This window comes from Miniopterus natalensis, chromosome 16, assembly GCF_054644295.1.
Source record: "Miniopterus natalensis isolate mMinNat1 chromosome 16, mMinNat1.hap1, whole genome shotgun sequence".
Taxonomy (NCBI): Eukaryota; Metazoa; Chordata; class Mammalia; order Chiroptera; family Miniopteridae; genus Miniopterus; species Miniopterus natalensis.
Window position 1 is genome coordinate 3,309,601 of NC_142096.1, and position 24,013 is coordinate 3,333,613.

Here is a 24,013-nt window from a genome sequence, read left to right on the forward strand (position 1 = left end):
TGATGTTAGAAAGGAAGCAGGGAAGGTCAGAGGCGGGGGAAACGGGTACGGAGCAAGGATGACTGCAAGGAGGAGCGGAGGCCGCCGCCACAGAGCACATGAGGAAGTACCACGGAGAAGCGAGGTGCATCTACCCCAAGAAAAGATGCTGGCGAGGGCCTGGACTTAGAGCTGAGGCAGAGGAGGGGAGAGGCGGAGGGAGCGAGCGCAAGGAAGACGCCTAGAAGGCCACTTCTGTCCATGACAAGGGTTTGGAAAGTACGAGTGATCCGTAGCTTTTACGTCTGGGTTGTCTCTCTTTGGCCCATCAACTTCTCCCAGGCTGTTCTCCTGTGAAAAGCATCCTCACGAAGGCCAAGACTGTGACCCCCTCACGGCCGTAACTGCCAGGGTTCTATCTCACCCTGTTTATCTATGAGCCTTCTTTCAACAAATGAACTGCTGAGATTTAAGAGACTTCCAAATGTTTTTAATCTCACTTTATAAATATGAAAACTGAAGGAGGAGCCTCTGAATCTCACGTCATCCCCGACGTGTGCAGGTCAGGCCTGAGCACGTTCAATGGAAGGAGCTCGTTACAGGCAGATAGGGGTCGAATGCCAAGAAGGACTATATGCCAGAATGAAGCCAGACACTGAAATCCATCCCTTAGGCTCACCGTGAAACTCCAGACTGACAGAAACAATTGTACTTAAAGAACTCGGGGGGGGGGGGGGGGGGGGCGGGCTAGGATGAGTGTCCGTAAAAACAGAATCTTACACATGCTATAGCCTTTACAGTCACCATGTACTCGGTTGGTCCAAATATTTACAGTTCATTGTTACGACTGCCAAAACTGGCAACTACGGGGTGGTTGTTGTCTCAATTAGGACAGTAAACAGACTGTCTCTTTTTTTAATGAAAAAATTCTAAAATGTAATACTTCACAGTTTAGCATGTTTATGCATTCAAACGAGCTAAAAAATAATGGTGTGACATCTGTTCGCGAGGCACTGGTACCTCCAATTTTGGCTGCCTCCCCACCAGATCGGTTGTTATTTTTAAAGGACAAAGAATAGAGGGAGGTGCTGTCATCAAAAAACGTTCTGGCATTTAAAGTATCTTATTTTTCTGGAAATAAGGATCTCAAGTCTGTTGCTGGTGATAAAAAAAAAAAAAAAAAAAAATTCAACAGGGAGGCCACTGCAGAAACCAGCAGCAGCCCCACGTTCCCCATGAATGTACGGACTCGCTGGAATTTCCTCACTGCGACAGTTCTTTAAGCGGCCCTCCCAGCTCCCTCTGCACTCACCTGTATAAGCTAAACCCTGTACGAAACAGTAAGACTGTTTCTGTGGGCGCCGGAAGCATCCGCCACGGCTCTTTACCGTGGGCTGCCGCGGGCCCAGATGTGGCGTCAACGGCACAAACTCCAGCGACCATCCTCCGTCGCGGCTCCACTGGAGCTGCTCCGACAAGTGAAGGCGTGCTGCTGAGGGCGCGGGAAGCTCCCAGACAAGCCTCAGGTGAGCAAAGAAGCCTAACTGTTGGTAAGAAGGAAAGCAACTTATTTTAGATAGTCTCTGGCTCGACAGCCTTGTGTTACGGAAAAAAAAACATTAAAATTTAAAATGTAAGTTTATAGAAGTTTGCTTCTGAAGTGTATTTATCTAAAGCATAATTTGCACTACTGAATTATCAATGACGATAAATGTTAGAATCTGGAAAACACAGTGCTTTAGCAATCGTATAAACATAAGCATTATAATGAAAATTTAGTTTTATTTTCTTTGGGAATGAAGATGTATACTAAGTTACATTGAAAACATTAAGTATGGCTTAACAATACTAAGATAAAAACAGTGTATCTGATGAACTAGAAAAGAGCAATTCCTCTGTTCCACAGTAGATGTAGTGCTAGTTGTCTTGATATTAAAGAAAACCAGTAAGAAACGCATATATGTCCCAGTACAACCAGTGGCCATAAATACTGAATGTTAAGATTGAGAAACATTGTGATTTTTAAGTTTTATTTATTAAGTGCAAATAATTTTGATCATCCGCTACATGCAAAACCTATGCCAGATTCTGAGGGGACTGAAAAACATTAACTGAAATTTTGACATGCACTTATTAAATATGTGCGGATCACTGTTACTGGAATTCTAAAAAGGAGTAAGAACATCAGTATCTCGCCATCACTGGTTGGAACGAGAGTATTCCACCTCTATGAAATATTGAAAAGATAGAAAATCTCCAAGTATTTGGCCACCTTAAAACAGTAACCCCTATGCTGGTGCTAAGTTAGGCTTTTTGTTCATTTGTTTTAAACAGAAATTCTAGATGAGGTTATATTCTTACGTTTCTTCTCAAATGAATTTTACATTCTTTATTTTCTCTGCCAACCCTTCAGGCTTCACTCACACAGGCTACATGGCAAGTCTGCGGCATGAGTTGCAATTTATTCTGCAGAGCATGTTACAGATTCTAACATTCTGAAAAGTCACTATACTTTTTCTCTTTTTGTCTTCTGGATTACTCTGAGCAGTCGATTATTGGAGGGGAAAAACCCATACTTAAAATTTGAATCTGGCACCAGTCTCAGATTTATGCCAAACACCACTTGCTATTCAAAAGTGCAGTCCCCAGAAACTGCGGGCGGACCAGCCCCTCGTCAAAGAGGGAAAGCAGACTTCGGTCTGGGGTTTCTCCAGAGGATTGGCTGCTCCCCAGTGAGTGTGAGAATGAAATATTTGCACTCCACAGAAACAGTGTTACGTAAACAGATGTTGTCTCACTTTACCTGCTATTTACTAAAGCCAGAGCTCAGCCATTGGGGCTGTCATCTGGGGCTGTCATGAGTCCACAAAAATGAACTAGCCACAGGTTCAGGGTTATCAGAAAACTGGGTCATGAAACTGACCACAATTATACTATGTTTAGACTAATATTTATGACTATCAGAAAGAAAGTTTTTGTCACATAACTGTGTCCTACCCCTAAAACTAATATATTACATATTAACTACACCTTAAATTTTTAAAAAGAGAGAACATTTTTTCCCCCCAAAAGATACCTCCAGAGTAGAACTGGAGAGTAATGTTGTTTTTTCCAGGGTAATGAATATTCAAACATTTTCCGAAGGTATAAGCATCTATTTCATACACTACAAATTCTGCTCTCACTTGAATTAGTATCTAATAAAACAATTATTACATATCCTGTCATTTAAATCAACACTGAAATTAGCAATAACTTTATTTAATAAGATTGTCGTTAATACCACATGGGAGGGGAAAGAAGGAAATGAAAATTGTTCACATAAACGTAATAGGAATGGGGGAAAAGTGTTTCTTGACATGTGGCACGTCACTTGGGAAAGTAAAAGGCTCATCATATCCAAAATGCCAGCTTGCATAGTCCCCTACCACCCACTTCACAGACAGACATACCACATGGCATTGAACGCTGTACCCTTTCCTAGAAATGCCATTTGGACTGGTCTACTGGGTGAGCGTGTACGAACTCTTGGTCTGTCTCCGAGTTTGTGATTTCAAGGGGAAGGATCCAGTAAATAACACTGTCTAAATTTTGCCCTCAGATGTTTGGCATAAATGATTTGTGAGGATATTGGAAATTTTGGCTGTTTTCACACCGATGACTAATTATGCTGCTTGAAAACATTCTGCAGAACAGAACGCTGTAGTCACACCCACTATCTGCAGAAGTCTGAAAGAATATGTAGGGTATTTCCAAAAGCTTTCTTCCCTTGGCAAGTATGGAGACAATCTTAACATTTTATTTAGTCTTCACAAATAGAGTGTATATACTACAAAACATTTTGTGTGCATGTTTCAAATTATTCCTTTTCTAAAAATCTTTACATAAGGTAGTAGCTGACAACTCTAACAGTAAACATATTCTTCCATTTTCTAAGCTTTATGTATTCATGTGTTCTAAAAATATGAAGAATTCCATTACCAGTAAAAATACTGAATATATTTGTCATTATATTGTAACAAATGCAAAATAGCTTGAAAAATTATCTAGACAGAAAACTGCATATGCCAGTAATGAGACACATATTTTCTTCTATTTACTTTCCATGAAAGAGTTCTAATTGGTTATCTGTCAAGAGACAGAATGGAATTTTGTAAAATAACTTTGCATTGTTCGGCTTTAAGAGATAACCCATGAAAATTGCTCTGAGTAGGCAGGACTTCCACTGTTACCATTATGTGAAAAAGACTACAATTAAATCACAGATTGCTACTTTATAAAGCCCCAACAAGAGAAGCAAACCGATACCGCAAGCAGCCAGAACATCATTAAAATGGAATTCCAAGTTTATATTAATAGACTAATAAGTTAATTAACACCAAGATCAACTGAGCTTCCTATTTACACCAGTTTAGACAGCCTCCGAGGAAAGGAGCTCGATTTTCGAGACATATGTGGCTCTTTGGCGTCTGTCATCCAGGTGCCATCTCTGACGGAGCACATGTGCACTGAACAGTTGGCATGGAGGAAAAAGATTACTGTAGCTGTATGTGCAGATCGTATCTCTAATGACACAAAATATGCCTGGAAAGAAAGCAGGACTTCTTCATAAAATGGAAAATTTCCCATGACTTTTCGTCCCTTCTCCAGCTTTGAATGTGATCTGAGTGTGTTTCTGTAAATAAGGATATATACTTTTACTTCTGAACATGCGTGGAACAAAAACAGATTTAGTAATCGGCAAGTGATGCGGAGTTATACACACAGACTGGTTAAAACATCTGAAGGATTTGGGATCTGTTTTCCCTTTTATCTAAATGCACCGTGAACAGGCCTCCTGTGTGAGTAGAAAGATTTATGAAAGGGTTCGGGAGCATACATTACACCACTTTGCTGGGTGAAGGTTCTTTTCTTGATATACTAGGTAACTCTTTAAAAAGAGGTTTCTGCAAACTGAAAACACCAGCAGAAAAGATGTAGTCGTTTCAGTACTTCGGAAGGCATTGTTTCCAAAAGGTCCTTGTACAAAAGAGTCTCCTTGTAACGCACTGGTTGCCGCTCGGCTACTCTTCGTCAGGTTCCAGATCAGGGTCGCCATCTGCGGACAGTCTGAGATAAAAGAAAGCATAGAAAGCCAGCAGGAGGGCGGATATGGCTGCAAGGATAAGGCCCACTTCCTGGGGAAGAAACAAAAAGCAGACTTGAAGTTGATAAAGTGAGATTGGGGAGTGTGACCAGTTTCATCAGATAAAATAACCACATAATTCCAGTCTAGAACGAACACTTTGAAAGTAACAACGCATTCATTTTAACACTTTTTGGCATTAAGGAGCATATTTTGAGTGTCATTTCTATTGTTATTTTTATTTATTTGTGTTTCACTAATAGCAAAATTAACATTTATACTTTTAAATACATTTTCATAGCTCGGATATCAAACTGTTGGGGACAAGCAATGTACCTTGTTGCCCACAAGGCTTATCTGCTCGCTCCCTGCTTGTGTTTAATTCTACTTCTTGCTTCAGTAAGTTTAGTTGGTTACAGCACCTAGGCACAGATCTTTTAAAAAAAGTATTTCTTTTCTAGTGGGAAGAAGCTAGATTATGCCTGTTAAGCACCTTTACTAAGCATTAACTTTCGTATTCTGACTCCTACGGTAACAGAGGGGCGCCGGGCGCGGAGAGGCCCTGAGGGTGGGGCGAGCGGGCGACACGAGCCACTTAGAGGCCGCAGGCGCTCAGGGCTCCGCCCCGGCCCGGTTACTTTTAAATCAGAAATAAAAACGAATAAAAAATGAAATATTTCCAGCTGGCTCATCGGAAGGATGTTAGAAGGATCTGGTTGACACTGGAATATTTTATTTCCACAAAAGAGAAGTTTTGGTCCTAAACTTTTTATTTTATTATGATTACACCTGTCAACTAAACCTTCTGAATAAACTAACAAATTCAGACAACCTTTTCCTTCTGAGCCCTAGGAAGCAGACAGTGCCGTCCCAAAGGCACTTTCGGTGGCTCTGTAACCCCTGAAGCAGTGTCGCGGCGGCAGGCAGGCGGCGGGCCTCGCCACGGGCGCCCCGCGGCCCGTCCCCGAGCCCACGGGCGGCACGCGGGGCGCAGCCGCGGCCTCGGCGGCCCGTTTATAAGTCACGCGCCCCTCGCGGCGCTTCCTGCCCTAAGCGCGTCCACGGAAAGGCCGGGCCGCGGGCCCCACGCGCCCCTCCCGCCGGCGCGCTCTCTCCGGCGCGCGCGCCCCACGCGCCCCGTCTGGAAGCGGTTTCTCCGTGCGCCCCAAGGCCACCCGTCTTGTCCATCGTCCACAGGCTCTACACATCCTAGTACTTACGGTAATCTAAGTTAATAACAAGGACTGAAGATCTATGTAACTTATAAAGTATATTAAAGTCGTGCACTGCTTCCGAAACTTGACAACCGTAAGGATGCTTTACAGGACGCGATCCCCACGCAACGCCGCGCGCTCCCGCCGTGATACAGTCACGCGATGCGGCTGAGCTCCAACGGGGCCTTCGGGCCAAGGACAAACACCGAGGGAAGTCTCACTTACACAGACCAGTAACAAGTAATGCAAGGAAACATTTTCTCAGCATGCTAACAACTCACAGATGCCTCCCGTGTGCGGAGTTCAAGGTCACGTATCCTCGCTGTTACCGAGCCCTCCGGCCACACCGGGAGCACGGGCACGATCTCCATCCCCCCGCGCCAGCCTGAACTCGGCCGTGGGGGGAGGAAGGGGCAGGAGCGCTCTGACCCTGAGCCTCCGTATTTTGTGTTCGGTGTTGTCACTTCTGTGATTTTTCTATTCCATGCAGCTATTCTATAGATTTATATTATTTTAAGACCGTAACTATAATTCACTTTAAAGAATAAGTTATGAAGTGATAAAACACTATGATATTATGGCCATCCCGTATCAACCAGATAAGAGCCAAACATGTTTGATGTTCATTAGTCCCTGGTTGCTTCTCTGACATTATCAATACGGATAAAATCACTCACTGGGGAAATTAAATAGCATTAAGTAGCAATTGCTAAGAGAAACTTTGTTATTTAAAACCCTATGCTAAAATGACAACGTAATCAAACTGTGACAGGGCAAACTAATTAGTATGCCAGATTTGAAATGTAAAACACCTCCATGGTTCTGATTCTAAAAAGTTTCATATTATTTTAATGAGCTCTTTACATAAATTTTCAAGCAAAGTAAACAATGTTTAAAGTTAAAGCTTTTCTCCCATAGACTCATAAATCAAAATATGTTGGCCTTAAAAAAAAAAAAAAATTGTTCTGATGTCAGATACTATGCACATACTTCAAATTATAAATGAAATCTAAGAAAAAATTTTCTCATAAAAAGAAACAAATTCCACACTGCTTGTAAAAAGACAAATAATTGCACTATAAAGTAGACTTATACTGGGAACATAGTTATTTCTTTAAATTAAAATAACAAAAATTGTAAGAGTAGCCCAGGCCTGGTGGCTCATTTAGTTGGTACAACAAAAAGGTTGCAGGTTCACTCCCAGTCAGGGCACATACCTAGGTTGTGGGTTTGATCCCCGGTGGGGGCTCGTACAAGAGGCAACACATCAATGTTTCTCTCTCTCTCTCTCTCTCTCTCTCTCTCGCTCTCTTTCAAATCAATAAACATGTACTTGGGTGAGGATTAAAATTATAAGAGCAAATAAAAAAGAGAGTGTGTATAAGAAAGTGGTATATATTTATGGATAAATGCTGCACTGTTTCTTTTACAGTTGTTCACTGTATTGTGCCACAAGTGGAGTTTGCTACCCCAATATTTTTCTAGAAACAAAACAAAAATAAAAACACAACACTATGAAAGATAAAAGTATGTCATATTACCCAGGTAACTAATTGTAAAATAAAAAACTAATTAAGCACTGCCTTGAGAAAGGTTGTGTTATGGAAATAATTTCAAAGATGAATGAAATTTCATATGAAATGAGAAAACGTCAAAAGATTAAGCATCTCTCTTTTAAACAAAAAGGCAATCTACTTTTTTGTTTTCCATTAAAAATTGACAGCACTGAGGAGACTGTACAGTGAAAACACACCACCTCGCACAGCAATGCTCGATCAAAATCGGCAATCAGGAGTAAAAAGAAGCAGCGTCTCGTGACCGTAAGAGCAGATTCTGGAAGACAACCAACTGTATCATCTGGCAGCTCAACAGCTGTTACAGCTTGGGAGTAATACCTTGGCATTTGCTTTAAGCTATAACTTTGAAAAATTGATTTTTCATCTGCCGGATAAAAACTAAAATCTCCTCTTAATATTTTAATATTTAAATAAAATATATATACTCGTCATTGTAATTTTACACAGTTGACAGTAAAGGCGCCAAATGAATTTTTCTACTAATAGTTTAATTTGACTATAAATACTTGGCAAAGAATTGACACGGGTAATAATGGAAATGTAATTTTGTTGAATTTCATTGTGCTAACACAATGGATTAATATCTGCTAATATCATTCAAGTTACTTTGTTGAGAGAACATCATTAGAATTTCATCACAGAGAGTACTGACAACAATAATAATTCAAAGAGTAAATTTACATATATTAATGATCTAAGAATATATAATTACGACTAAAATTTAAACAACTGTCAAATGAAATTTACTGAAAATGAGAATTTTTTTATTTAGGCCACATAAATCACTGAAATGTATATTCAGTAGTAGGAAAAAAATTACAGCTTTAAGTATAACCTGTTCTTGCAAGTGATACAGTGTTTTAAGACCTGGTAAAATCTAAGGATGAGAGGATGTTTCCCATTAAGTAAATTCTTTACAAAAACCTTCGACTCTGGCATTCAACTTACAATTTTGAAATGTCATAAAACATTTAGAATTCAACATTTATGCAGTCCAGTGTTAGAAAATAAAGTGGCATGCATATATCAAATTTTAAAGTTATCAAATACAGGTACCTTTATGCCTATTGCTGTTTTCTTTGCTTCTGCTTTTAATTTGGTTGCTCGTAAAATAGGTTTGGTCTTTTTATAATCCTGTTTACCTAGAAAGAGATAATTTCAGACAATGAGTTATGCTTACATATACCTCAAGTGTAACAGCCATCTGAAATGTCAAGGAGTGTTTAAATAGAGTAAAACTGGGACACAGCTGCAAAGTGGTTCCCAGCTATGGAAACTATAAACTTGTCTCCTAAAATCAACTTTTCCTCCTCTTTACTTGTTCAGGGAGACTTGACAGTTCCCTTTGATTTGCTGTGCAGTGATTACCAAAAAAGATAAAAACTTCTTTTAAGAATAAGCTGCTTAAAGAACAGAGAGGAACCCTGTGGAAGCCCTTGGAGACAGATGTGTAACTAAATGAGGACTCACAAGGTCCCATTAACAGGAAAACAGGAAAAGTCAACTCTGTCTTCACAACTGAAGAAAAAAGTTCATTATAAATTTATTTTATTATGGATATATTAAGTATTTAAATAATCAACTTGAGAAATACTGTAAAGTTTTTCCAAGTAAGAAACTAAAACAGACAAAGAATTAACTTTTAGTCTCTGAATTTGTTAGAGAGAACATATGTGTTTACCTTTTGTTTGCTTTTAATAGGAGACAGAATAAATATAGCCAGATACGAGATATAGGACAGCTACATTTAGATATTAGTTTCAATTTTCTCTACCACATTTCACAGCCAAAAATGAACAAAACTTACTGTTACCAAATTTTTTTTGGTACCATCTCATGACTCCACTGAGAGATAAAAGCTATTAGTCTGTGAAGAAAGTAGACTTAACACAAGCACTGACTAGAATATATTTTTGTTAACCACACTTATTTTTATTTTTTATTTTTAGAGAGAGAGGAAAGGAGAGAGAAACATCAACATGCTCGGCCGCCCCCTGCAGGCCCCGAGTGGGCCCGTGCCCGCGGGGAGCCAGCGGCGCCCTCGGGGTGCGCCGGCCCGTGACCCGCGCCAGGAGCCGAGCCCCGCCGGCCGCGCCTCCGCGTCGCCGGGCAGCGTGGCTCCGAGCGGAGCGAGCACGTGACCGCGCAGTCCCCGCAGGCCGCGCCGTTTCCGTCTCTCTCCCTCCAGTGATCGCTCCTTTCCCAAAATTACCCTTCTCCTTTAATGCCCAAGCCTTCTGAAATAAACCTGAAAGCAGCTGACGTAAACCGAACTATATCGTGAATTCAGCGCACGATAAATACATTGCTGACAGCGTCTGCGCGAGGGCGTGGGGCCGCGGGACAGGAGAGCAAGCCCGCGACACTGACGGCAGGCGGGGGCCGCGGGGGCGCGGAGGGCCCAGCGGCGGGGCGGGGCGGGGCCACGCGGGGCGCACACAGCGCAGTGTACACGATGCGCTGGGGGGCACCTGAAACCTGTATACTTTCGTTACCCAGTGTCTTCCCAATAAATTCAATAAAAAGAAAAAAATTAAAAATAAATAAAATGTTTAAAAATTAGAAATGGCAGAGAGGAGTGAGACCGATGGGAGCCACGAAGAAGCGCCACAGTTGTGTCCCTTAGACACATCGCTGTGTTTGGCCGGAGGCACTTTTTAAAAAGAGCGTGTGAGCCTCTCGGCCGCTCTGCGCAGCCGCCACTCTGGATCCGCGGTCGTGCAGCAGCTTAGTGGCCGCTCGTGGAGGCTGCGGTCTAACGGCCCAGAAATGAGCCGATTTACCCTCTCTCCACCCCCGTCCCCTCTGAAAGTCGGGGGAGAAACACCCTCGGGCGAATGAGCCAAAGTAAACCACCCGCTGGTCGCTAGTCCACCCCCGCTGTGCCGGGGCCTCGCGAGAACCCGCGGGAACGGGCGCGAGGGCCGCACGTGCTCGCCGTCGGGCGGGGCGGGCTGCGTGCGCAGCAGGTCCTCGAGGGACTCGGCTCCGGCGCGTCCGGGGCTCCTCCCTGGCCCGAGGGGCTAGGGGCCGGCAGCCGCCGTGTCCGCCGGGGGCGGCTCGGGTTCAGGACGCGGGGCTCCGGGCGGCGCAGGGTGAGGCTGAGCCGCAGTCGGACTCAGCGGCCTTTCCTGCGGCCGAGGCCCCGCGAGGGGGCGGCGGGGGCGCGGCGGGCCGAGCTCTGAGCTCGGGCGGCGGGCCTGGACTCTGCGCGGCTGCCCGCGGGCCGTGGCCGAGCCCCCGCGTCCCGCACCCCGCACCCCGCGGACCCGGCCACTCACCCAGGGCCCTGGGCGTCGTTTCCTGGGACAGCGCTGGGGCCGGGCCTGTCTGCCTTTAGATTCCCTCGTCTATGAACTGTCTCTGGTTTTTGCCCATTTTACTATTGGGCTTCTAGACTATTTATTTGTAGTAGGATTTTGTTTCTCTACATGTAGTTTTTAACTGGTTATATGTATTCTAAATATTTTTTCACTTTGTTTGCATCTCTTTTCTTTTCCAGAAATTTCTTTTACGGACAGCACCTAATGTGTCATTTATGAAATATGGTATATAATCTTCTGGTATCTACTATTTCTACTTCTGATTTCTATTGCAACCTCTTTGTTTATCCCTCAGTTACAGAAGGTTTTTTTATCAACTTTTTAATTTCCAAAAAAGTGGGAATGCGTGGAACAGGAAAAACTTAAGTCCTGTTTATGCTTCTGATTACTAACTTATTACAATTTGTTCAGAGTTGCCAATGTAGTATGTTGATTCTTTAAAATTTGGGGACTTGGCTTGTAACTAGTATGTAAGTAATTTTTAATAAATACTCCATGCATCCTTGAAAAGAAAGGGTAGAAAATCCTGCATCACACAGAGTCTAGTCTAAAACAGATAAGCTTCTTATCTTCCTGTGCTGAGTGGCAGTCCACATTTTACTCAGGTAAAATTTTAATGGAGAATTTTGAGGTTATCAAATTATTACCATTAATAGACAACAGAATTAAAAGTTTTTACCAGATTAAAAAAGATTTAATAGATTATATTTAAAAAACTACCTATATAAAAGCATCTAGCCTTAATAAAAATATATTTTGCTTTTATTAAATTAATAAAAACTGTAAGAGCTTTGAAAAGGTTACAGGTACACAAAATGTATTTCTCTATTGGTAGGTAGGGCTGCAGTTTTTTGCTCCTTAAAAACTCTATACAGTCTTTCATTATTCACATTCTGTATATTATATGTATTAGGGAACAGTTATTTTCTTAATACCACATGTAATTGCTTTTTTCCTTTATCTTAATTTGCAGAAATACATCAAAGGGAATTTATTGCTTACCAATTTGCTTTCTGTACTGATCGACAGGAAGTTTTATGGTGGAGGCATCTTTTCTACCCATCTTCAATCTCCAAAATGCCTTCTGCAAAGACAAAAAATTATGATGAAGCCCTAAAAAATCAAAAGCACTATCTACAAACTTCAGGAATAATTTATTCCATAAAATTAGTTTTTAAAGCCATGGTAAAAGTGTCTTTCACTTTTTCCCATTAGATATTAATAAAGAACACAAAATTATTTCAAATAAATTATCAAGGATACAATTGCTGGTAATTAAATTTCCCAATCATTTGTTCTGGGTAACACTCATTTTATCAAGTACTATCAATGCTCAAACCACACGGAGAGAGTATTATCTGCAAATGTGAAAATAATGCAGTATTTGTTCACACGGCTTGAGGCTGTAGGCATGCTCTTGACAGTGTGTTTGTTTCTTTCCAAGGCTCAAGTTTGAATCTCAGATACTTGGAATTTTGTTTTATAGAACACGACATAGGTTAACAAAAGTACAGGAATGTGAGTTCCAGCTCTGCCTCCCTTTCTGTAAACAGTTTAACCACTACCACTTCCTATTCCTAGTCTTGCTGCACTGGAAGCACTGTTTGATCTAATCCACCACATAGCCTTCAAATCCTACTGTTTTTACTGAACAGACACATTTTATATGCACAATAACCTATGAATATAAAATCTTGAAAAGAATTTCAACCTAGGAAATTAATGAAAGAGAAACAAATTTTAAATTTTTGTTCCTACTTTTTTAGGCATCGGTAATCCCTAATCAAAATGTCAAAAAATGTGAACTTCATTTTTGTCTTTGAAATGATCAAACTCTGTTCTTTAAGGAAAATAACATTCTACCAAATTTTGAAACAAAAGTGCCTAGAGAATGCACGCATGAGCAAATGGTTCACATTTTATTAGCTGCCACAGACACAGAGTTAGAAAACCCTATACTTTCCTAATGAAAACACTGAAGCTATTTTAAATGATCTAAAGAGACACCCATTCATGTGTATGGTGCACACTGTCAGTGCCGCAGACATCTAGACCCTGTAAAATATTCTGACTTTTCTTTGTTCTTCAAAGCCTTGCAGTGATCACCACTCTTCTACTGCTCTGACGGTTAGGTAGCAAGCTCCCGAGACATCCAGGGAGACGAGCGCGCGCGCAGCCCGGGTTTCTAATAAGACATCTATTTGCATGCAGCACCAGCCGCAATTTAAAACTGCTCTGAGAGAGGTGGGAAGGGAATAACAGGCTTATATTAGCATGTACAATATCAAGACTGTTTTCACAATTTAATTCCTCAGAGAGGACATCTCATCACCTTCTCTTACAAAGAGCCCCACAGTCCCTGAGGAACTAACTTGCTCTGAGACCTAAACAACTAAAATATGAATTAATAAGAAAATATTTATTATTTATGAATTTTGCTGTAGGAATGATTTTAGATTAAATCATCAGGGTTTTTAACATTCTTGAAACTTGATCACACACACTTGAGAAAGAAAATACTAATTTTAATACCTAAAATTGCATATTAAAATAATTCATAATTTTTTACTTAATTAAAACTTTATACTCTTTAGAACTTTTAAGATTAAAAAGTGTTGCCCATCTGGTGTGGCTCAGTGGCTGGGCATCAACCATGAACCAAGAGGTCACCGGTTCAATTCCGAGCCAGGGCACAAGCCGGTTGTGGGCTTGATCCCCAGTAGGGGGCATGCAGGAGGCAGCCAGTTTTCTAGATGTTTCTCTCTCTCTATCCCTCTCCCTTCCTCTCCCTCAAAAAAGTGTTTTTGTTTTGCCCTGGCTGGTGGCTCTGTTGTTTGGAGCATCGTCACAAACACCATGAGGTTGCAGGTTCGACTCCAGGCCGGGGCATATATGTAGGTTGTACATTCCATCCCCAGTTGGAGTGCATATAGGAGTCAACTGATTGATGTTTCTCTCTCTCTCTCTCTCTCTAAAAGAAAATAAACATGTCCTCGGTTGAAGATTTTAAAGTGTCTTTGTTCTTAATATCCTTTCTTAAACTGTTTTTGCACAGCAATTTGCTACATGCATTTTTTAAAAGTCTATTTTTACTATTGAAACTATTACAGATGTCCCCATTTCCCCCCCCTTTGCCCACCTCCACCCAGCCCCACCCCCCTTTCCTGTGGCCATCAGCAGGCTGTTGTCTGTGTCTGTGGGTTATGCATTCTTTGGCTAATCCCCTCACCTTCTTTCATCCCTCCCCCTCCCATCACAACTGTCAGTCTGTTCCATGTATCCATGCTTCTGGTCCTATTTTGTTCCTTGGTTTATTTTGTTCACTAGATTCCCCATATAAGTGAGATCACATAGTATTTGTCTTTCTTTGACTGGCTTATTTCACTTAGCATAATAATCTCCAGGTCCATCCCTGCTGTTGCAAAAGGTAAAAGTCCCTTCTTTTTTACAGCTGCATAGTGTTCCATGGTGTAAATGTCCCACAGCTTTTTATCCACTCATCTACTGATGGGCACTTAGGTTGTTTCCAGATCTTGGCTGTTGTAAATAATGCTGCTATGAATATAGGGGTGCATATATTTTTAAGCATAATACATGACCTTTAAAAACAAACAAAACCAGTGTCATAGTTAATCACATTCCAAGCAAGTTATTTTATTGGTCATTCATATCCTTATGAAATCTAGAATGAAAAAGTAAAGTAATAAGAAACCTGAAGCCAGCACATGTCTCTGCTTCCAGAAAAAGCATTCCATCTAGACTGTGACATTTAAATACAGATCAAAACAGGTGATTTAAAAAGTCCAACCTCTAACCCCAGAAAAATGATCACATCAGTTTTTAATGCACTATCAAACCCAGCTCTCAGCTCCGTGACTTTGGCAAGCCCATCCATGCTCATGAATTTACTCAGGCTCTGGTTTCCTTTCAATATCACTCCCATACTCCCCAACTTGCGGAATCTATCTTTTAACATTTCAAGCAAGGGTAGGTACATAATTAGATCTCCCGAGATAATTCTCCATACGCAAAGAAATGAAGAAAATAGCCAATTTAAAACACTACCAAAGGGCAGCACATCATCCAAGTAGAGAATGTAAACCCGGAGATAAGTACAAGACTGAGGGAAGTTGTTATATGGATGAACAAATTCCTCCTGCATTAAGTGGAGAGCTAACCAGTGGTCTTCTCAATGTTCTCAGGGACCAAAGTGACCGCCTCATCTTTACCTCACCAAATTAACTTCCTTTATAGCTACAGAAAGACTGTGGGGGAAAAAACTTCAATGTGTGAAAAGGTGATTTCTAAAATCTGATCACTTGCCAACACTGATATAAAATTTCATAAGGAAAGTAACTGCAGGACAGTTACATGTGTAACCCCAGAAACACATGTTCCAGGAAAGGAATCTCAGTCATTGGGACTAAACCTCCAGCCACATCATGGCGCTAAAACGAATACAGTATCAGCAATGGTGCTGGAGCAACTGTGCATCCTTATGGCGAAAGCAAACAATCAAACAAAAAACCTGGACCCCAATCTCACACCACACACAGATCAACTGAGGATGGGTCACAGACCTAAAAGAAAGAGCTAAAACAATAAAGCTACTAGGAGGAAAAAAGAGATGATCTTCATGAACTTGGAGCAGGCGAGTAGCTCTTGGAGGAACACAGGTGGTTCAGATCATAAAGGCAAAGGAGGACATACTGGACGTCCTCAGATTAGCTCCTGCTCATCAAAAGGTACAGCAAGAAAGGAATCAGGTGAGTTATTGACAGGAAGTAAATGTTTATAATACCTGCATCTGACCAAAGAATCTGCAGCCAGAATGTATAAAAATCACTCAATAATCTAAAATACAACTCAGTACGTGAAAGAAGTGAACCGAAATTCCGCCAAAGATACACAAATGATAAATAAGCACATCAAAAAGTTCCCAACGCCACCAGTAATCAGCAAAACGCAAATTAAAACTCCAATATCACTACACACCCACTAGCATGGTTCAGATAAAGATTTACGATACAAAATACTGGGAGGATGTGGAACAACTGAAACTCTCGTACACTGCTGACGGGAGTGTGAAATCACACCACCACTTTGGAAAATTGTCTGGCAATTTCTTACAAAGTTAACTACCGGCAATTCCACTCCCAGGTATTTCTCTAAGAGAGACAAATATATATGTCCATAAACAAGCTTTATGCAAGGATGTTCACAGCATCGTTATTCCTAAGAGCCAAAAATTGAAAACAGCCCCAATACTGACTGATGTAAGAACTGTGGTTTATTCACACAGTGTAATATACTGCTCAGCAAGGTAACTTGTACTATGTGACAACGGAGATAATATGAAAAACACTGTGCTGAGTGAATCAGTGGCTCCTTGGGACCCAAATGAAGGGCATTCGCCAGTTTCACAGGTCATTGGACATCATTTAACAGTGGTGATCCCTGTTCCTTCCCTCCGGGCTAGGGCTAGGGCTAGGGTCAGGCTTAGGAGTTAGGGAGAAGTAGGTACGGGGTAGGCCGTGAGGGTACAGGAGTGTTATAAATCTGTCATAAAAATGTTTACAATTGCTATAAGAAGGCAATACACTTGTCTATTCTGGAACCTAATCATTGATCCAAACATAATTACATCACAAATCCCCTGGTACCCACCAAAAAGTACCCACAAATATTTTTGCTTACTTTTATTTTAATGCCTTTTTAATGCACAGATCGCTGTGGCAGCTGGACACGACATACTTGAAAACAACACATTAAATTTACACTGCCCTGAATAAACAAAAGGTGCCTTGCATGTACCACCAGTAATGCCCTTCTTTGGGGGGGAGGGGGGGTTCTGTTTTAGCTTGTTCCCATCAAATTATTTTTTAAAGTTCTATACTTTATACAAATATCAAAGAAACAGGCATTTTGAATCTGGGAGGGAGAGAATTTCTATCAAGTAAGGGGTCATTTTCATAAGCAAAAAAATGATCACTACTATTTACCAGGGTTTAAACTCAGCAAAATGGAAAATGAACTTCAGTAAATTTCTTGTATTATATTTGTAAAAGGAGATAGGTTAGTTAAGCTAAGATTGGCCTAAGATATAACTTTTGTCAATTTAAAAAGTCATTAATGACATAATACTTTCTTTCAAATAAAGGTTATATTTTATGTAAACTATACTAATTTCAAAAGGTTTCTAAAGGTTATAACAATATCGAACCAAATAAGTAAAACTGCAGGAGTGAGGAGCGTGTTTGGCTTCAGGAGGGAGAAGGGCAGCCAGCCCCCCATGAGACAGGTACTGAAAGCAGGGTCAGAGACGCAGTCCCATCTGTTGACTTTCTCCTTTGTTTCCCTTGCCCTAGGAGATGTATCTGCAAACATACTGCTAGGAGGGGTGTCTGTTTTCCTCTAGGACTTTTATGGTTTCACGTCTTACATATAAGTCTTTTACCCATTTTGAGTTTATTTTTGCGGATGGTGTAAGGTGGTGGTCTGGTTTCTTTCGCATGTACCTGTCCAGTTTTCCCAGCACCATTTATTGAAGAGACTGTCGTTACTCCATTGTATGCTCTCGCCTCCTTTGTCAAATATTGAGCGTAATGACGTGGGTCCATTTCTGGGTTCTCTGTTCTATTCCACTGATCTCTATGCCTGTTCTTGTGCCAGTGCCAGGCTGTTCTAAAGTCAATGGCTTTGTAGAATAACTTGGTATCTGGTATCGTGATCCCTCCAACTATGTTTTTCTCAAGATCACTGAGGTTAGTCAGGGTCCTTTTTGATTTCATATAAATTTTTGTAGTATTTGTTCTAGATCTGTGAAATATGCTGTTGGTATTTTAATAGGAATTGTGTTGAATCTATAGATTGCTTTGGGTAGTGTGGACATTTTAATGATGTTAATTCTTCCAATCCACGAACACAGTATATTCTTCCATTTGTTTGTATCTTCCTCTATTTCTTTTTTCAGTGTCCTGTAGTTTTCTGAGTACAGGTCTTTTAGCTCCTTGGTTAAGTTTATTCCAAGGTATCTTATTTTTTGTTGTTGTTGAAATCTTCTGCACAGCAAAAGAAACCATCAACAAAATGAGAAGGGAACCCACTATATGGGAGAGCATATTTACCAATGATACATCTGATAAGGGGTTAATTTCCAAAATATATAAAGAACTCATACAACTCAACAAAAGGAAGAAAAACAATCCAATTAAAAAATGGGCAGAGGGCGTGAACGGACACTTCTCCAAAGAGGACATACAGATGCCAAGAGACATATGAAAAGATGCCCAACATTACTAATCATCAGAGAGATGCAAATTAAAACCACAATGAGGTCTCACCTCACACCGTCAGAATGGCTCCATCAACAAATCAACAAACGAGTGTCGGTGAGGGTATGGAGAAAAGGGAACCCTGTGCACTGTTGGTGGGAATGTAGATGGTGCAGCCACCATGGAAAACAGTACAGAGCTTCTTCAAAAACTTAAAACTGGAACTGCCTATAACTCAGAGATTACATTTCTAGGAATATATCAGAAGAAACCCAAAACACTGATTCAAAAGAATAGATACACCCCTGTGTTCATCGCAGTATTATTTACAATAGCCAAGATTTGGAAGCAGCCAAAGTGCCCATCAGCAGATGGGTGGTAAACACACAATACAGTATACACATGATGTATTATAGAACTGTACACCTGAAATCTATATAATTTTATTAACCAATGTCACCCCAAAAAATCCAATAAAAATTTTTTAATTAAATAATAAAAAAAATTTGGAAAAGAGAAAATATTTAAAGAAATAAAATAGGGATATTACTCAAGTGGGACTGATCTAACATCAGTACTTTAAATCCTGGTCTAGAGGTCGTAGTCAGGGAAGTCAGAGAGATTCAAAGTGGAAGGGGTATGACGCACAAGAAGGTCTCTGTGGCTGGTTGGGGCCACAATGCAAGAAACGTGTGTGGCCTGGAAAAGGTTAGTCAGGCAAGGAGGAAATGAGCACATCAGTTCTACAACCACAAGGAAATAAATCCAGCCAACAACCTATATGAGCTTAGAAGTAGATTCTTCCAGAGAGCCTTGAACGGCAGCCTGGTTGGCATTTGGTTTCAGGTCTCTAAGACCCTGAGCAGAAAGCCCAGTCATACCATGTTGGACTGCGGATCTACAAAACTGTGAGCTTAATAAATGGTAATTTGTTATGTAGCAGTAGAAGCTAATATACACCTGGAAATGAGTCACCTAATACCTAGATTATTCAATCAGTTAAACATAGCCAGGCAGGTTGTTATTAGTAATTACTTTTAAAGACAAAAGAATGTGTAAAACTTGCTAGATCCTTTCCTAAATTCTTATTAAGAAGTTAAAATGCCATTATAACTATTAACATGTTTTAATGTTTCTATTCCAGAATCCATATTTATTCTTTATAAAATGGCATTTGTACTCTGCAAGTTTTCTCTCTTTCCCACTGGTCAATTTTCAAGAGTATTAACCAACTCCTCCTTCAGATAAGCTAACATTTGACCTCTGAATCAGGTCCTCAGAAGGCTGCTTCGGAAAAGGGTGCTTCTTGTCGGCAGTCTGCTCCCTGCACCCATGGAGCTGATACACTGATGATCACTGATATTCATAATGAGAGGCTGCAAGCAAAGGAAATACACAAATGCTTTCTGAACTAACAAACAAAGCATTTTAATATAGTTTACATTTTATTTCACTTTTGTTTATACAGTTACTTCTAAGTTTATATGACTAAACACAGCATCTCCTTCAGCCATGTCGTATAATAAAGTAATATATTTTACTTCTGCCCCTAGCTCTCTGTGTCTGGACTCATGTGTCATTCAGATACATAAGGTCCTGACTGAAAACCTTCATCTGTATTATTTTCAGGAGAATTTGAGAACCATGTATTTTGAATCCTCGAGCGAAAGAACTGGAAAGAGTCTAGAGGAGCCCTGGTCACACGGTCCTGAGGTGCTCACTCACTTAGAGGTGCCCACTGCGAGTATGCAGCAGTAACTAAGCCAGAAAGAGGGGCAAGATCTTCACCTGCACAATTTCACACCTTTTGTAAAATCACTTGCTTCGTTACATGGAGAGAGTACAGAGCAATGGTGTGTTGGCAGCTTTCACTAACTGCTTCATGTCAGTTTGTTTCTTAATTTATAAAATCCCACTTAAATAACTTCACTAAACCCACATCAGACACTCAGCCACCAATAAGAGAATGGCATCTGTGCATATACTAAGTGGGAAGTACTCCTTATGAAGAGACAGAGAGGTCATACAAAGCCGAAGGATCTCCAGATTTCTCACTTAACACACAGCTGTGACTATCATAAAGAACAAGGGATAACAGAAGATAAGGACCCGGACTGCTCGGTGGGAGTACAGAGGCAGTGAGCACTTTGTGAACTGAAGGCTGAAATTTAAAGGAATTATCCAGAAAATAGCCAGAAACTCTTAAGATAACTAATATGTTTGCTACTAGTAATGGCTGGTTTCATAGATTTAAGCAACATTCTGGTCTTCATGATGATAAAGTAAATAAGTTAAATGTCAGTGCTGAAAGGCAATAAAAACTTTTAAGTAGTAGTTTTGGTTTCAATTATTAAAAAGGAAAAATATACAAATCTGACATAATTATATTTGCATATTTCATATTCAGGAAGGTAATTTCTACATAGTGAAACCTGATTTAATTTGACAAGCAAGCTATATGTTATCTCTGCATAAATCAATAATCACATTTATTCACAATAAATCAATATATTTATTATAAAAATACTCTAGAAAATTGTTTATGTGCAGGTGCATATACAGAACATATATGTACAAAGACAGTATGTGTGGACAGGCACAGACATCCATTCTAGTGTTATCTGTGCCCAAAGAAATAGCTCCACGCATTAAGTTTAGAGCACAAAATATAATTTTCTGTTAAATAATAAAAGTTTCTAAAATATATCCAGAGAAAAATAGCATCATTTGTAATTAAAAACAGAGGCAAAGAATAGAAAATAAAAAGAAAAACGTATCTTATAGTAAATAACATAATTATAAAAGAAAACAGAAAAGGTTAATTTCCCAATGAAAAAGATGGTTGGGGCAGGATGAAAATGACTTAAATGATCAAAGTGGAAAATTAGAAAGTGGTTATTTGATAACACAGCCTAACTCTTAATGAAAATCTACAATACCTAGAATACACTGATAAAATGAAAATGAATAAATTATTTCTCAAGTGGGATATATCTAGAGAACAGATCCGTGAAACCACAGCATACGAACAGAACAATTCACATACAGAAGCAAAAGAGAAAAATAATCTGTTTACACTGTATTCACATTAAAAACCAAACATCACTTTTTCACATGGTAAAGATCCCCACTCCCCAAATATAGAAAGAAAAACAAGCCGTAGCTTTAATATTTTTTTCCAGCCTAAAACAGCTGCAAAAAACAAATCTTGTTGGAGATAAGCTTGGTTATAAACATCAACATTCCCTTTAAATCAGGGAGTCCAGTTTTCATGCCATCTGCCTCTTTCTAAAAGGGAAAAAATACGAAAAGCAGAAAGCAGAGCATTGTTTCAAATGAGGCTTTTAAAAATGAGTGTAGTAAAAGCCTATGAATGACTCTGAGCCCCTGCCTTTAAGTTTGTCCTGTTTAGCTCAGATCAGAAAATGGGATTTCATGGAAGTAAACAACTTATTCCATGAAAAACCTGCCTGAAGTGACTAACGTAGAACAGAAAGGAGTGCCACCCCCTCACCCTCAGCGGCCCAGGCCTCCATCTCTGAGGGAACTTCCCTTGATGTGCCACACGCACCAGTTTAACTACCACATGTCACTTTTCTCACCTCTTTTTTCAAACTTTTTTAGAGCCTGTTCAAAGATTTTCACGGTACTGTATTTAAGTACAAAAAATCTCGTCGCCAGCAGAAATGGACCCTCCTGTTAATGTTCTGTCTTCTGCAAAAACCATTCCTGTGCCTCACTCAACAAGGTGGGTTTTTTGTTGTTGTTTTTTTAAATATATCTTTATTGATTTCAGAGAGAGGAAAGGAGACAGAGAGAGAGAGATAGAAACGTCAATGATGAGCAAGTCATTGATCGAGCCCGCAACCCAGGCATGTGCCCTGACCGGGAATCGAACCCTGATCGCCTGGATCCCAGGTCAACGCTCAACCACTGAGCCTCGCCCAGCCAGGCTGCAGCTATTTTAAAGGGTTAAGACTACTCTTAAATGTGTCCTTCAAAGGAAAAATATATCGTAAGACATTTTTTAAATTCACTTTCATTCTGTTTTAACTACAGACCACGTAGGTCTGTAATTATTTTTTTAAAAATTCTTTTACAAATGATAAATGACATTTAATTGCTTTCTTGGAATGCTGAACTTCAGTGTGAAAAGAGGGAAGAAAGAAGGAGATTTCTTCAAAGTAATGGTCAATAATATTTCATCTCAAATTAATTATTTAAAATAACCATTTTACAGCAATCGCTATTTCATCTTTTTCGTAATCTGATGTAGGCACTACAAATGACTGAACAATCCGATTATCAGTGTCACAACAGAAATGTTAGTTTACCTTACACCTATCGACTATTGGTTTAAAAGTAAAAAGCTTTTTTCATATTAAACTTAGTCTACTGTTTATTTTCTGACTTCCCTCCACAGGAAGGTAGTAACACAATAGGGATCTTTGTCTCCTAGACAGAAGAACCCAAACAATTAAAAAAATGTGGCATATAGGAGATGCTCAAAACACAATTCTAAGTAAATATTCTCCACAACACGTTATGTTAACTTAAAACATCCATGTTATGCTTAATTATTATAAAAAATAAAACTGACTTGAGTTTTAAATGTTACCGTAAGCTTCCTTTTACAAGAACGTGAGCCTCATAAAGAATGGGTCAACTCATGCCTACTTTAACTTGCTTCCTTTCTGGTTCTGTCCCTTTTTATTTTGTTTTTTATTGAATTTATTGGGGTGACATTGGTTAATAAGGTCATATAGGTTTCAAGTGCGCATTTCTGTGATACAAGATCTGTATATTGCATTGTGCGCCCACCGCCCAAAGTCAAGCCATCTTCCGTCACCACACACTTGCCCCCTTTACCCTTTACTGCCCCCCGCTCTGGTCACCACCACAGTGTGTCTGTCTCTGAGCTTTTGTTTGCTTTTCTGTTTACTCCTTTGTTGCTTTCAGGGTTATATCCACATGAGTGAAATTTTATGGTTCTTAACTTTTGGTCTGATTTATTTTGCTTAGCATGATATTCTCTAGGTCCATCCGTGTTGTGGCAAATGGCAGTGTTCCATCCCTTCTCATGGCTGCGTAGTATCCATCGTGTCCATGTCCCACATCTTCTCTATCCAGTCCTCCATCGCAGGACACTTCAGCTGTCTCCATGTCTTGGCCACCCGTGAATAATGCTGCAGTGAACAGAGGGGTGCATATATCTTTGCAAGTACATGTTTTCAAATTTTTCAGGTTGATACCGAGAAGAAAGGTTGCTGGGTCACATAGTAACTCCATTCATAACTTAATCAAGAAATTCCCTGAAGTATATAATTTAGTATTTCTCTATGTCCCTGAGGATAGAGTCCTAATTCCATAGTTCAATATAATCTAACCCCCTTTGCCCTCCAATCTCTTCATCAGTCTCTGTGTCCCACACACAGAGTGCTCCAATGCTGTTGAATTACATACAGTTCCCTAAATTCACACCTCATAACAGCCTACTGACTGCCTTTCTCTCCCTTTCTCT

General features: G+C 40.2%; 1 protein-coding gene across 1 annotated transcript in view; it reads right to left on the minus strand.

The window, feature by feature from the left end:
- Positions 1–1,741: 1,741 nt before the first annotated feature.
- TRIQK (triple QxxK/R motif containing) overlaps positions 1,742–24,013 on the minus strand; it is a 28,592-nt gene continuing 6,320 nt past the window's right edge. The window contains exons 2-4 of the mRNA XM_087825267.1: positions 12,221–12,302; positions 8,952–9,037; positions 1,742–5,156 (exon numbers count right to left, since the gene is read on the minus strand). Of these exons, the coding sequence (XP_087681393.1) occupies positions 5,043–5,156; positions 8,952–9,037; positions 12,221–12,281 (261 nt within the window). The 5' untranslated portion in view covers positions 12,282–12,302 and the 3' untranslated portion in view covers positions 1,742–5,042. The remainder of the gene's footprint in view (positions 5,157–8,951; positions 9,038–12,220; positions 12,303–24,013) is intronic.